This window comes from Squalius cephalus, assembly GCF_949319135.1.
Source record: "Squalius cephalus genome assembly, chromosome: 12".
NCBI lineage: Eukaryota > Metazoa > Chordata > Actinopteri > Cypriniformes > Leuciscidae > Squalius > Squalius cephalus.
In genome coordinates, this window is record NC_137133.1 from 32,595,776 (window position 1) to 32,611,849 (window position 16,074).

Genomic DNA, 16,074 nt, shown 5'->3' on the forward strand with positions numbered 1-16,074 from the left:
AAACTTCATGTATCCAAATGCGAAGGCTTCATTTGCAAATCTATCTGTAGTTTCAATTATTGCTGTAACTTTTATTATCTTAAACTTTTAATGACTGCATTCAATATTGGATTTTAGAAAGGCTGGATATACTACAACAGAAAAAAATATAATCGCTACCATATCCATTATTGGATATTATTGTTGTTTAAAATAAATGTTAAAAAATGTAAAAAAAAAAAAAAAAAAAAGTAATGTATTTAATATTGGTCTATTTAACCAATAAAATAACCTTAAACAAGCAAACAAACAAACAAACAAACAAATAAATTAATATCCATTAAGCTAGTTGGCTATTTATCAAAAGAAAACAATAAAAAAACTACTAATAACCAATATAGTACCAAGATGGACATTATATCTAGTTACAATAAATCATGCACAATAAATCTAGCTATTATAGGTCAATAAGGTTTTCTTATATTATGATGTCCTATATAAGTTTGAAGTTGACATCCCAGCATTATTAACCCAGCATTGAAAAATCTCGTGTCATCCCTTAACTAGCATCCCTAAGCAAAAACTCTTTATTTAGCAAACAATAGAAGGCAAGATGCCAGACGCACACAACGGCCCGAGAGAGATTTTAGAAATGTGTGCCAGCCCCCGGCACGGCCTTACACGTACTTGCCTAAACCATCTCAAATGTGTACCGGCTCTGAACTTTCTGGTTTACCTAGACGTCTGCCTTTATGGAATGTTAAATGCTCTGTGTCATATGTGCATCGTTTGCATACTGATATAATAACCGACATGCTCTTTTAGCATATGTCCCACCAACAGGACCACATATCGTTGAACTGTTCCATGATCCCGACTGTGAGATCAGGGATTAGGGATCCCAGTAAGGATCTGATCTAAAATAATGTCACGGCAGATGGATGCTCCCCTGGCGCCGGCCCCGTTCCCCTCCCCTCGACACACTCCTGCCAGCGGACGGGTTTAGCCGACCCAGCCAAACCGCTTTGGACTGGTTAGAGAAAATAATCACGATCTCCCGGCTCAACCGGGCCGCCGGGACCAGACGAGGGGGGATTTGAGCTCCATAAATCTGAACAAGTAAACTGGTGCTCGTAGGCTCCTGTCTTGTGGCGGCCGATTAAATGATAGCGGTAAAATATGCAACCCTCCAGATGAGACGAAAGAAGCAGCAGCAGCTCAGCGGTGACAGATTTCACCCTGAGGAAAGAAATCACAAACTCAGATGAAACTAAGATGAAGAATTCCACTGTGATCCACACTGTAATGTAGGCACCAGCTTTTAAACGGGACATATACCCTGAAATCCACATATAATGTCAGTCAGAGGAAACTTAATTTTATTTTATTTTATTTTGCAGTACAATGTGAGAACTGTGATAAAATGTTTTATTAATTAAAAATAATAATTATACCATATTCATTTTAATTCATATAAATTAAAATATTTAAATGTACTTATTAAACACACACACACACAAACTTACTTTACTAATTAACTTTACAGTTACTACATAATTACTACGTAATTACTACACACAATTACTACAAACATTACTATTATTAATGTTTTTGAAAGCCTCTTCTGGTCATCAAGCCTGCATTTATTTGTTAAAAAAACAGTTATATTGTGAAATATTATTACAATTTAAAATAATGCTTTTCTATTTTAATATACTTTAAAATATAATTTATTCCTGTGATGCAAAGCTGAATTTTTAGCATCATCACTCCAGTCTTCAGTGTCACATGATCCTTCAGAAATCATTCTAATATGATGATTTGATACTCAGTGAATGCAATTTTGGAAACAGTTGTGCTGCTGAATATTTTTTAGCATTTATTCAAATTTTTTAAACTATTTAAATCTTTATTATCACTTTTTATCACACATCCTTGCTGAATAAAAGTATTGATTTCTTTCAAACAAAGAAAAAATAAATTACTGACCCCAAACTTTTGAACTGTAGTGTATAAGATTTCTATTTTAAATAAATGCTTTTTAAATACATTTTTAAATAAAAACTTTTTATTCATCAAAGAATCCTAACATTGATAATAAATCATCATATTAGAATGATTTCTGAAGGATCGTGTGACACTGAAGACTAGAGTAATAATGCTGAAAATTCAGCTTTGCATCACAGGAATAAATTATATTTTAAAGTATATTCAAAGAGAAAACCATTATTTTAAATTGTAATAATATTTCACAATATTATTTTTTTTCAGTATTTTTGATCAAATAAATGCAGGCTTGATGACCATAAGAGACTTCTTTCAAAAACATTAAAAATAGTATGTTTCTGAACTTTTGACCGGTACTGTGTGTGTGTGTGTGTGTGTGTGTGTGTGTGTGTGTGTGTGTGTATATATATATATGTATATACAGTGAGGAAAATAAGTATTTGAACACCCTGCTATTTTGCAAGTTCTCCCACTTGGAAATCATGGAGGGGTCTGAAATTGTCATCGTAGGTGCATGTCCACTGTGAGAGACATAATCTAAAAAAAAAAAATCCAGAAATCACAATATATGATTTTTTAACTATTTATTTGTATGATACAGCTGCAAATAAGTATTTGAACACCTGTCTATCAGCTAGAATTCTGACCCTCAAAGACCTGTTAGTCTGCCTTTAAAATGTCCACCTCCACTCCATTTATTATCCTAAATTAGATGCACCTGTTTGAGGTCGTTAGCTGCATAAAGACACCTGTCCACCCCATACAGTCAGTAAGAATCCAACTACTAACATGGCCAAGACCAAAGAGCTGTCCAAAGACACTAGAGACAAAATTGTACACCTCCACAAGGCTGGAAAGGGCTACGGGGAAATTGCCAAGCAGCTTGGTGAAAAAAGGTCCACTGTTGGAGCAATCATTAGAAAATGGAAGAAGCTAAACATGACTGTCAATCTCCCTCGGACTGGGGATCCATGCAAGATCTCACCTCGTGGGGTCTCAATGATCCTAAGAAAGGTGAGAAATCAGCCCAGAACTACACGGGAGGAGCTGGTCAATGACCTGAAAAGAGCTGGGACCACCGTTTCCAAGGTTACTGTTGGTAATACACTAAGACGTCATGGTTTGAAATCATGCATGGCACAGAAGGTTCCCCTGCTTAAACCAGCACATGTCAAGGCCCGTCTTAAGTTTGCCAATGACCATTTGGATGATCCAGAGGAGTCATGGGAGAAAGTCATGTGGTCAGATGAGACCAAAATAGAACTTTTTGGTCATAATTCCACTAAACGTGTTTGGAGGAAGAAGAATGATGAGTACCATCCCAAGAACACCATCCCTACTGTGAAGCATGGGGGTGGTAGCATCATGCTTTGGGGGTGTTTTTCTGCACATGGGACAGGGCGACTGCACTGTATTAAGGAGAGGATGACCGGGGCCATGTATTGCGAGATTTTGGGGAACAACCTCCTTCCCTCAGTTAGAGCATTGAAGATGGGTCGAGGCTGGGTCTTCCAACATGACAATGACCTGAAGCACACAGCCAGGATAACCAAGGAGTGGCTCTGTAAGAAGCATATCAAGGTTCTGGCGTGGCCTAGCCAGTCTCCAGACCTAAACCCAATAGAGAATCTTTGGAGGGAGCTCAAACTCCGTGTTTCTCAGCGACAGCCCAGAAACCTGACTGATCTAGAGAAGATCTGTGTGGAGGAGTGGGCCAAAATCCCTCCTGCAGTGTGTGCAAACCTGGTGAAAAACTACAGGAAACGTTTGACCTCTGTAATTGCAAACAAAGGCTACTGTACCAAATATTAACATTGATTTTCTCAGGTGTTCAAATACTTATTTGCAGCTGTATCATACAAATAAATAGTTAAAAAATCATACATTGTGATTTCTGGATTTTTTTTTTTTAGATTATGTCTCTCACAGTGGACATGCACCTACGATGACAATTTCAGACCCCTCCATGATTTCTAAGTGGGAGAACTTGCAAAATAGCAGGGTGTTCAAATACTTATTTTCCTCACTGTATATATATATATATGTGTGTGTGTGTGTGTGTGTATTATTGTTAGGCTCAATGTTTGACTAAACATGACAGATATGTATTATATTGATAAATATAAAGTGAAAAGAAATATATAAAGTGTTCCCTGATCTGTATAAAGTTGAAAGCCCCCAGGAATGCTTAACAATATATTTCTTTATTTGTTTTTTACAGCGAAGCAGCCGTGTTGGGCTGTTTTTACCCTCTCTGACCTCTAACCCAGCACACCACGCTATAGAAGCGCACCCATCACAATTATTCAGCCATAAACAGCACCAGGGCGACTCACGCTAAGGGCATTATCTGCACACAGACACTCCTCCCACACACACATCCTGTATCTCTGCCTCATCTATATTCATGTATCCAGCACCTTGTGCTTAGACTCCTTCCAATGCTAGGCTCAATTTGTCAATGAGCTTAACGACGCCAATCTCCTGTGCATTAAATCAATGCTAAAGGGATCTGACATCCTCCGCTTAAACTGGACGCTTCGGTTGTTCCTGACAGACTTCATCAGGAGGGCGTGTCAGGGTCGGATCTGGGAATCAGCGCTAATTCATACACCTCCGCTTCCCAGTGTGGGAAAAGCGGATGAGTCCCTATCCTCTCTCTGCTGTCTCGTAGAGCTATTTGTCTTCGTGTCCAGGCATGCCGCTAGCGCATTTCCCTTCTGTCATCCGGGACCTCCAGAGACAGGGGTCCTTCTATTCCTGTCGTCAAATTGTCAGGTGTTGATCACCACGGGGAGGTGACGGGCCTTTGTGCTGTACGCATGAGAAGACTGGAGATCACACAATAAGCTCTCGGCAGCAGAAATATACATTAAGAAATGCATGGATTATGGTTAATGGTTATGGATTTTTATAATTGTATAAATAATAATAATATCAAAAAATATAAATGAACATTATCAAAAATAATACTTTTTCATGTTTTTAGATTTGTATGCATTATTATATATACACACACACTAAACTTGTTACTTGAAAAGTAAATCAGTATTCAAATCAAATATTTCTAAATAGAAAATATAGATATTTTTATAAATATCAAAAATATATCAAATAAACATTTGATTATCAAAAAGAATATCAAATCTATCTAGATATAAATCTACAATTTTTAGAAATATCAAAATATGTATGTATGTGTATATATATTTATATACATATATACACACACACATTTTATTTGAATACAATCTTGTGTGTATTCATACAGTATATACATACATTATTAAAATGTGTGCATGACTAAAATCTAGAATTTTTATAAATAAAAATTAACATTTAAATATTAAAAATATATTTTCTAATACATGACTATATATGTAATGTATCAATATAGAGTATGTACTTATATGTATTTTAAAAGTAAATGAATACCTAAATTTGTCCTGAAATGGCATGCAGTTCACTTGTTCGCCTCCACCAGCAGCACTTTACAAAGTTTTATGCATTAGCTCGACTCATTCAATATGCAAGAGGTATCGGCTTACTAGCGAGACATGGCGCGGTATCTCACCTTCCTGTCCCAGACACAATACTTACACACCTCACCGGCCACATTAAACCTGCATGTGCAACATCAGCTCGAAAACTCTACGACCTATGAAGACAACAGTAGTGAACGCGTCAAAGCACAACACACACAGCGACTCCAACATCAGGGCTAATCAGTCTGACGGCACAATGACAGAGTCTAAGTGTGCGCCTGCAGGGGGCCGTTCAGTGACAAGAAGAGCGCATGGAGCAATTCCCAATTCCAGCCGTCAGATAGGCAGCAGGAGCAGCATATGGGTGTCTATTGCTCTGTTCCAAAACTAAGTGAGCTGCCTAACTAGGCAGCATCCTAACCATCATGGAGCCTAATAAATGACTGATTTGAAACAGTAACTATGTGCCACACAGCACTTCACATGAGACTCACTAGAGATTCCAATACAGACCTTGGTCTGTTGACATGCTAACAAAAATACACAATGCACAAATACTGAGTAAAATGCAGAATATGTTCAGTATTTAACGAAATAAACGTTTATTCATCAACAGTTTTCTTACTTTTTGTAGATTTTTTTTTCACTGTGCTTGTTGCAATGCATTATGGATTTGCATTCTCAGTGAAGGGATACACTGCAAAAAAAAGCACTTCATTTCCAGTACAAATATCTAAACATTAAATCAAGATACTATAACTTGAGAAGCAAAACGTCATAAGATAACATGTCTTGCTTTCTGAAAAATGCATAAAAAAAAATTCTTCTTCAGTATTTTTGTCTCATTTTCCAGTACAAATATCTAAACATCAGGATACATTTACTAGGGGAGAAAATTACTTAAGATATTAAGTCTTGTTTTCGAAAAAGTGACCAAAATGTAGTAACTTTGTGCTTAAAACAAGAAAAAATGTCAGCCAATGGGCTAAGAAAAATAAATGAAAATTGAGGGAATTTTTTTTTCTTTGCAGTGTACATAAAATTGGTCCAAAACAAGGTATCTTAAGAGGCGGTATATATATTTTTTTTTTTTGCAAAAGCCTTTCAGTCGGGAGCTCAAAGACAATATTTTAAAAGACTGTCTCTGTTGGCAACTCAGGTTTAGGAACAGAGCAAATGTGTGTGAGAGGCCTCATGTTGTTTTTATGCAGAAGATATCGAGTGTGGAGAAGCTTTATTTAGTCTCCCTTAAATATAACATCAGCCAGGAAGAAAGAAATGAGCCACTGAAATATTCTCTCATACACAAGACAGAGGAGTTCAGCTGGGGGGTATCCTCTCATGAGAGAAAGGGAGGGAAGAGTCTGTGCGCACTGAAGCGAGATTCAGTTGGCCTTATGTCTGGCTTTCAGCTTTTGAAAGAGTGAACACAACAGAGTTATACGCACAGGAACCGAACCTGACTTGCCGTCTCAACGAAGCTCAACAGCGACGGGCCGTTTTTTCAGCAGTCTTGGTTCGTTAATTATTTTTCTCATTTATTTCCTTCATTCTGTAGGCATTTCAAAAATGCCTTCAAAAAATAGTTCTGAGTTGGGTTTGAGAATAACAACATTTGATTCAAACCAAAATCAGAAAAAAGAGCTCTAAACAAATGAACTTTCCCATTAAGCATTGGATTCAAATGAATAATAATTAAAAAAAAAAGAAACCGTGTAAACCCAGCAAACAAAAATATGTTCTAAGAATGTTTTGCTAATGTTCCTATTAAGTTATGAAAATGTTATTTCTGAATGTTCTCTCAACATTCAAAACATCCATTAAAAATAAAAGTTATTATTATAATTTTGTTGGTTATGTAAAGATTAAAGGAACATTCCATTTTATCATTTTGCAAACATTATGGAATTGCTACTTTTGAATGTTCTCTAAAATGTTCTGAAACAAGTAGCAACATTTAAAAAACATTAGACAAACGTCAAACTAAAACGTAAAACGAAATTTTGAGAACATTATTAAATACCAGATAGCGTTCTATTAAAATTACTGGAGGAATGTTTGCTCATAACTTTTAGAGAACCATGCCAGAACTTTACCTACTAAAGTTAGCTACTTCTTGGCTTATGTTAATTCATTACTGCTGTCAAATCGATTAATTACGATTTATCACATCTAACATGAAAGTCTGGGTTTACATACTATGTGTGTGTACGTATATACTGTATATAAATATAATAATTTATATACCTACACACACATATTATGTAAACACAAACATTTATGTTAGATGTGAAATTGAATATATCTTTAAACTGATTCATTTATATATGAACCATCCACCTTATTCACTAAAATGAATAAATCTTCCCAGTGCAAAATAATGAGAGACAGTTTAGGAGAGCATGTTTGATTATTGGCTAACGTCTTTGCATTGTAAACTCTAGAGTATGTCTACAGAGTAGACCAAACTCTTTCCACAGGGCGAGAAAGATAAAAAAAAGTTATGATGTGAAATTAAGCTCTCGTATACTTAATATCAATAATATAAAAATATAAAGACTATAATAACCAGCCTGCACATTTTATCTGCAAATGATAATAAACTCATGCACTTCACTTCTATATATTACTATACTAACAGTTCTAATTGAGACTAAATGGTTATTTCGAATTGTTAATAATCCAGTCTGCATGTCTTTATACTCCGACAGAATGAGGGGTGAGATTGAAGTCCTCAGTAACATCTGCAAATTCAACGAGTTCTGATCTCATTAAAAGGCTGAAATGGGAAGATTCTCCTCTGCCCTCAAGTCAAACATGACCCCGGCAACTAATGAGTGCTGTCTGCCAGGACAGAGCATCAACGCTGGTACATCCATTGTTATTTTCTGACTGCTGAATTAGATCTCCCTGCCGAGGGTGAATGCAGATTGCCCCCTTGTGCAAAAACCATCATTAAGCATTCTTTTCAGCTGCATATTAGTTCTCTCCTCAAAGGAGATGCAATTAATCAACCTTCTTTGTCAGGCCGCCTCACCGTTCGGTCACGATAAAGCGTCGTACGGAATCATCCAGGGCGTTTCTTTAATGGCTCCTTTGCACGGAACTTGGCGGGAGGGGAGGTGTCTGTAATTGAAAGCATGTGGGTCGGACTCTGGACATGCCGTGCTCGGCAGGGCAGGGGCCTGATCTTTAGCGGCTCCAGTGCCGTGCTGTTAGCAATCTTGGGAAGTTTAGTCAGCGTTTGAGTGACGGAGTCACTGCTGCTCGGTCCCGGCAGGTGAACACATGGCACAGAGAGTGAGGTTTATCAAAGCCTTTGCCACATTCTGTTTTTGCACATGAAATTTGAGTGACTGGAGGCAGTCAGACTATGAAGCTCGCTTTCTCTTTTGAACAATGTAATCTTAGCCTACAATAGGGGTATCCAGTTCTGCTCCTGGAGGGCAACTGTCCTGTCCTGTCCAATTAAACGCACCTGAACCAGCTTATCAAGGTTCTACTTGTGTAATCAGTTCTTGACCCGCTCTGAGCGGGACTCGAACCATGGTCTCCAGCGTGGGAGGTGGGCACGCTAACAAGGGCGCTAAAGACCGCAGCGCTAGCGCATCTTTTGAGGCCAGGGTAGTGAAGTCTACACGCACAGCTCTTACTAGCCAACGTTCGTTAATCTCACCCCCCTAAACCTCACTTTTATCCGGGTCACGGCACCAAATTAAACTGGACTTACTCGACTCGCTTCGAGCGGGACTCGGATCGACGTCTCCGGTGTGGGAGGCGGGCACGCTAACAAAGAAGCTAAAGACCACAGCCGTTAGCATCAGTTCCTAGCACGCCTCTTGAGGCCAGGGGAGTGAGGTTTACACACACAGCTCTTACTGGTCTATGTCCGTTAATCTCACCCCCCGTAAACCTCACTCCCATCTGGGTCATGGCACGAAATGTAACCGGTCCTACTCTACCTGCCCCGAGCGGGACTCGAACCGGCGTCTCCAGTGTGGGAGACGGGCCCGCTAACAAGGAAGCTAAAGACCGCAGCCGCTAGCGTCAGTCGCTAGCACAGCTTTTGACGCCAGGGGAGTGAGGTTTACACACAGCTCTTACTGGCCTACATCAGTTACACTAAGCATACAAGAAACTTCCAGGAGGAGTGTTGAGGTAAGTTGAAGCTAAACTCTGCAGGACAGTGGCCCTTCCAGGAATGAGTTTGGACACCCCTGGCCTACAGTATCAGACCGTCTGAAGCAAATTTGACACACAGGGCAAAACAGTAGAGTCAGGACATACAGTACACGTTGCAATTGGGGCTTCAAAAGAGGAAGAACATAAGAACAATGAGAAAAGTGTTGGGGACACATTATAAACTTTATCAGTTTGGCTCAAGAATGTTAAGCAGTTGATGTAATCTTTGCCCAGTAATTGTAATTTGCTGATAGCAATCAGATTGTCGTTATTAACTGATTCACAGGAAAGTCAGAACTGAAACTATGTGACTTGAATGTTCAATAGAGCGCAATCGTTACTGCTCACTTTTTAAGCCACTTTGGATCAAGAAGTAAAGAAATATAAAATAAAGTATGAGCTAAAGCCTTTGGTTCTTTCCTGGTCTTGTTCCCCTCTCTACACTCCAATTGTTTCCAATCTCTTTTCCTACTGTCCAGTGAAGGTGAGAAAAATCCTCACCAAAAAAAAAAAAAAAAAAAAAATCTCATTCATGTTTCCATAGGGACTTAAAAAATAGCTCTGAGAGGAATCAACATTCCAAGCTTTTATAAAAAAAAAAAATCTGTTGATTATACATAGAAACAATATATCAATAAGAGGCAAAATAACAACGAGTCTATTGTAAAGTAATCAAATATATACAAATATGCACTGCAATTCAAAAGTTAAAGGTTAGATTTTTAAATGATTTTGAAGGAAGTCTCTTCTGCTTTTATTTGATCAAAACTCCAGTAAATACTGTAATATTATTACAATTTAAAATAACCGTTTTCTATTTGTGAATGTCCGCTGCTGTTCATCATAAATCAAAAGACAAAAAAAAAATTCACCCAATGTTCTTGACTTAATAACTTAGCTTTAATCAGGATTAATCGATATTTATACAAATAAATATGTCTGTCTAAAAGAATGAAGAATGATTTATGCAAGAATGCATATATCATTAATTGATAAGACCATGTTCTTGTTTCTTTATGAAAAGTGGTTGAATTTAATTTTAAGATGTAACTGTCACAGCAGTTTGTATGCTCAAACCTTAATATCATCCTGATCCATATTAACAGGTTAATAGATGTTTTCTCCAGGAGTATATAAGGGCCAAAAGTCTGGCTGCTTGAGAATAGATCTGTGTTCTGAATGCTTCAGTAAACCCGGCTGATCCTTCTTATTCATTAGGCAAGTGTTAAAACACACGGCTAAACACTGAGTTCTTCTTTCATACCTCTGAATGACATATCTTTCTCAATCCAATTTCTTCCCACAGTCTCTCATACACTAATCCAGATCGGAATGAGTCACGTGACGCCATTAATCAGCCAGTCCATCTAGACGTATGACTACTGGACCAAGGACAAAAGAAAGATCATTTACTAACATTAGGACAGGCTGATCGTTCACATCTTATGCAGGAGCTCGGCGCCGGTCCCAGGTGTGCCGTAAGAAGCTCTATTTTAAGCTCGGCTCTTTCCCCAGCGGCTCGCGCGGGCCCTTGTGTTACAAGCACATAAAAAGCATGTTGACTCACTGTAATAAACTAATGCAAATTGTGCAACGGCGTGAAGGATTGCACAATAAAGATCCATACATCACTGCGCATGGAGGTCTGGCGGCTGTACACAGCCCAACGCGCCGCCCACTAATTCACCACTAATTTACCGTGAAGCATAAAAGCTGTTATTTTTACATTATCTATAGTTTCGGCCAAAAACGATTCCCATCTCTCGTCCATCTCAGACCGCCGGAGCATGTTTGTAGAGCTCCGCGAACAAACGTTTGCTCAGAGCAACAACAAACATTTGCCTTTGCGTTTGTGCATCGACTGTGACAACTGGAGCTGATATATCCTTAGGAAAGTCAGTGGATTCAATCAAAACGCTTCCATCGGGGTCTGGAAAGGGGTGAAATTCAGTAAAAGAGAGAGACACACAGAAAGACTGTAAAAAATGCATCCGCATCCCAATGTTCCAGAGTTGTTTATGAACTGTGCGCAGTCGCGGGCCGTTTTATAGCGGAGAGAAACTTGTGGTGGTGCATGAGTTTTTTTTTAAGCAGCAGCAGCACTGTCACACATGGCTCAGCCATTTCAGACAGTCTCAGCACCCCATCAGTACTCCAAAGGGTCTAATGTCATGCCACACGGCCCCTGAATATCTGATCTCGGCTGCTGGCTCCTGCACGCTTCTTTGCTCCGCTCTCTCTTATTTATGTTTGCTGCGAGTGGCCTGAATGTACAGTATTCTTCAGGGTAGCAGAAATAGAAGTGCAAGGACAGCAAAATGGTGTTGACCTCTTGTTCTCGGGGTTCCGGGAAGCCAAAACTTCTTCAATGTGGAGAGAGATTTGAGAAAGCCCTATTGAATTGTCTAGCCCACCGCAGACAGGTCTTTTGATCCATAAAGAAACAAAGGCACTTCAGGGGGCCTGAACCCTTGGTGTGTCTCAACAAAAAAAAAGGGAAAATTCAGCTTTCACACAGAACTACAAAACTGGAAGCAGTCACAGTTCTAAATAAAACACAGCCTACTAGGTTTTAAGTCTCAATGTGAACAACAGACAGTAAAAATTTATAAAGTACAGACTTTTTTTAATAAACACTCAATATCTGTATGCTGGATCAGAAACAGATTTTATGGGCACATATAGCAGTGGGTAGTTTTTATCTACACTGGTTGTGTTGAATGGTTTTGATTCACTAAAAAAACGGTTCATAAGAGACATTAATTTGGGAATCGGGCTGCATTGATCACTCTGTATATTTTTTATTTATTAACTAAAAAATAAAAGTTTAAAGGAACACTCCACCGTTTTTTTCATATTAAACTATGTTATTCCCTTAACTAAAGGAGAACTCCGGTCATTTTTAACATTGAGCTCATTTTTTTGTAAATTTGGAGTGCTGTCAGTACAGAGAACAACGACAAAAATCGGTGTTGCCTACACCGTGTTATCCTCTTTTTAAAATTTGCACCCTGTTGACTTCAATGGGGCAAGTACTAAACCTGCTTTTAGCCTCTTAACATCCTTGATGTGTCATTACAAGTGCACAGCCATGTGAGTGATTCCTTCAGAGTGAACACGAGTGAATCTGACTGCAGTAGATGTGAAAGATATGAATAAAAGTGATGTTATTTCAGCCAGCGCACATACCTGTATTTATTTCCTGTTTTCGGCTGAAGTCCACAGTAGTCGATTGTCGAGTTCGGGCGCATGATCGTACGTACTAAACCTATGCGCGTGAACTCGACAATCGACTACTGTGGACTTCAGCCGAAAACAGGAAATAAATACAGGTATGTGCGCTGGCTGAATAAACATAATTTTTATTCATATCTTTCACATCTACTGCAGTCAGATTCACCGTGTTCACTCTGAAGGAATCACTCACATGACCTGTGCACTTGTAATGACACATCAAGGATGTTAAGAGGCTAAAAGCAGGTTTAAAACTTGCCCCATTGAAGTCAACAGGGTACAAATTTTAAAAAGAGGATAACACGGTGTAGGCAACACCGATTTTTGTCGTTGTTCTCTGTACTGACAGCACTCCAAATTTACAAAAAAATGAGCTCAATGTTAAAATTGACCGGAGTTCTCCTTTAACTAAGACGAGTTGATACATACCTCTCTCGTCACAGTGCGTGCACTCAATCGCTCTGGCGCGCGGCGACACTTTGATAGCACTTAGCTTAGCTCAGTTCATTCAAACACCTCCACGTTTTCCCTATTTAAATACAGGTACACGAGTAGTTACACGACCAAGTATGGTGACACAAAATAAAACGTGGCGCTCTTCTAAGCGGGTAAAAAGGATAACTATAATGTATGGCGGAATAGCACTTGGGAGCACTTAAAATAAAAATTTCTGTCATTAGAACCAACGTGACTTTTTACTGCGCCGAGTCGAAGTGCTCCCGAGTCCCAAGTGCTATTCCGCCATACATTATAGTTATCCTTTTTACCCGCTTAGAAAAGTGCCACGTTTTATTTTGTGTCGAAAGCCAAACGCATGTTTTCAAAGTTATCATCAAATTTTATCAAACATTTTTAAAAGTGAAGGCCAAGTATAGTAACCCATTCTCGGAATTTGTCCTCAGCATTTAACCCATCCAAGTTATTGCACACACATTAGGAGCAGTGAGTAGTGAACACACATACACTGCAAACCGTGGACACACACATTCGGAGCAGTGGGCAGATATGTTTTGCTGTGGCGCAAAAAATCGAACCCGCAACCTTCGGGTTACCAGTCTGACTGTCTGTGTGAAACCATTAGGCCACGACTGCCCCAAACAGTGGAGGACAAAAGGTAGTTTTACAGCACCCACACTTAATAAGTAGCTTGTCAAGTTACAGATTTGAAACAACTTCACACACACATGTGAACATCTCACCTGCACTCTATTGACTGGGTCCTTCTTGATCCACTTGATGACGGTCTCATAAACCAGCTCCTCTGCCTTGGTGTTCAGGCTGTCATTGGACAGGTAGTTGTTCAGGTCGTCTTTGGAGACGCTGAGGATCTCGTCTTGTCCCGCCACATCAGGGAAGTTCTGCAGTGCGAAGGCCTTGGCCATGTTGTGTAGCTCCGTGCAGCACATGGCCTCAGCCATGGCCAGAACCCCCAGGCAGTTTGCTGCAGTCAGCTGCTTTTCTGAAGAAGAGAACAAGAGAGGCGCTCACATCCATAAAAGATCACAGCACAGAGGGGACGAGGGCTCTAGCAAAGCTATCTGTGCTGTATATCTCAAGGCTCCAGAAAGGGGCCCTGCTTAAGGCATTCCGGAGACGAACAACAGAACAAATCAATTGAGCTCAGTGCAGCGGGTTGGGACGCTGTCCCACGGATTAGAATGGCAAGGTGAAGCTCAGCTTTAGTCCCGCTGAGTCACGTCTTAAAGTATTTGACCAAGCGGGTGCAAAGGTCCATGTTTTAAACAAGGCAAGTGTGTTTTTGTAAGTGGAGAGCCCTACTTTACACCGCAAGAGCAGAATATGAGTCTGACACTTGTGTCGTGGTGAATGAATATAAGTCTGGATTGCCAGTCTGAGTGTTTTCTTAAGAGGCTCTTACGAATTCAAATTTGCAAAGAATAATTAAAGCTGCAGTCTGTGACTTTTGGTGCTCTAGAGGTTAATAAAACAGAACTGCATGTGTCTTGTGGAAGAACATTGTAGCCGGAGCTACTTCTCTCTGTTTATGTCTATGATGAGTCACGCAGGTACTGGGATACTCCGCAGTGGAACGACCCGTACCAGTCTAAAATAGTCAGAATATTAACGTTTATTATAGGTGTACTGTAGTGATTCAGGATAAGAAAAAAAAAAAAAAACATGGTTTGGAAAATGGATTCATGATGTACTCAATTATTATATACATTTTGTAAATTTGAACAAAACAAATTAAGGACTGCAGCTACTAAATGTAAGATGTAAGATTAATTATGATAAAAATAGTGTGCCTATAGAAAGAAAGAAAGAAAGAAAGAAAGAAAGAAAGAAAGAAAGAAAGAAAGAAAGAAAGAGAGAAAGAAAGAGAGAAAGAAAGAGAGAGAGAAAGAAAGAGAGAGAGAAAGAAAGAGAGAGAGAAAGAACATACTTTAAACATTTAAACAAAATTTAACATTAAAAGTGTAAGTATAATACAATAAAACTGTTTAAATTGTAATATTTTTTTTATTTTTTTTTACTGTATTTTTGATCATGAGCATAAGAGTCTTTCAAAAACATTTAAAAAAGCTTACAGACCCCAAACTTAATCATGTCATATGCTTGCATTTAAAATTGTTTAATGGTTCATTAAAAAAGATTGGAACAGTAAAAAAGAGCTCACAATTTGGATTTCGTTAGGGCAGTATATTTATATTAGCCTGGTAACAACTTTAACGGAAAATTTTAAAATATTGGTACAGTACATGTGCTAAAAAGGTCAATAAAGCATTTATTAAACCACTTTGTCAGATTTAACTCATTCCTTACAGGTGGCGTAAAAATGCTGTGAGATTACTGTGAGCAGATTACTGTGAGCAGAGATATAGAGTACTAATATATAATATATAATTCGCATTATTTAAAGGGCAGGCTCACATGTCAACAAGTGACGAATACGAATACGAATAAGTAGCTGCCTCAGCCTCATACTAGACAAACTGCTTTAACAAAATCAAAATTGAGCACTTGTTACTGTACCAATATTTTTATGAACCATTGAACTTGGCATTTAGGACACAGGACACTGCACACTGAGCCGCCTATTGTGCCATCAGTCCATTTAGTGGCACGGTTCCATGGTCGCCACAGAGGATGCATTAAAGTGGACATAAGGCCTTGATACTGCTCGAACAAAATATCTCTATTAATTAAAGCACATCCATGCTAGTAA

At 38.8% G+C, this 16,074-nt stretch overlaps 1 protein-coding gene across 3 annotated transcripts in view; it reads right to left on the minus strand.

Annotated features, from left to right (window-relative positions):
- klhl29 (kelch like family member 29) overlaps positions 1-16,074 on the minus strand; it is a 281,635-nt gene that overhangs the window by 57,962 nt on the left and 207,599 nt on the right. For all 3 annotated transcript variants that reach the window (XM_079888807.1, XM_079888806.1, XM_079888808.1), the window contains one exon: positions 14,087-14,346. In XM_079888807.1, coding sequence (XP_079744933.1) covers positions 14,087-14,346 — 260 coding nt within the window. The remainder of the gene's footprint in view (positions 1-14,086; positions 14,347-16,074) is intronic.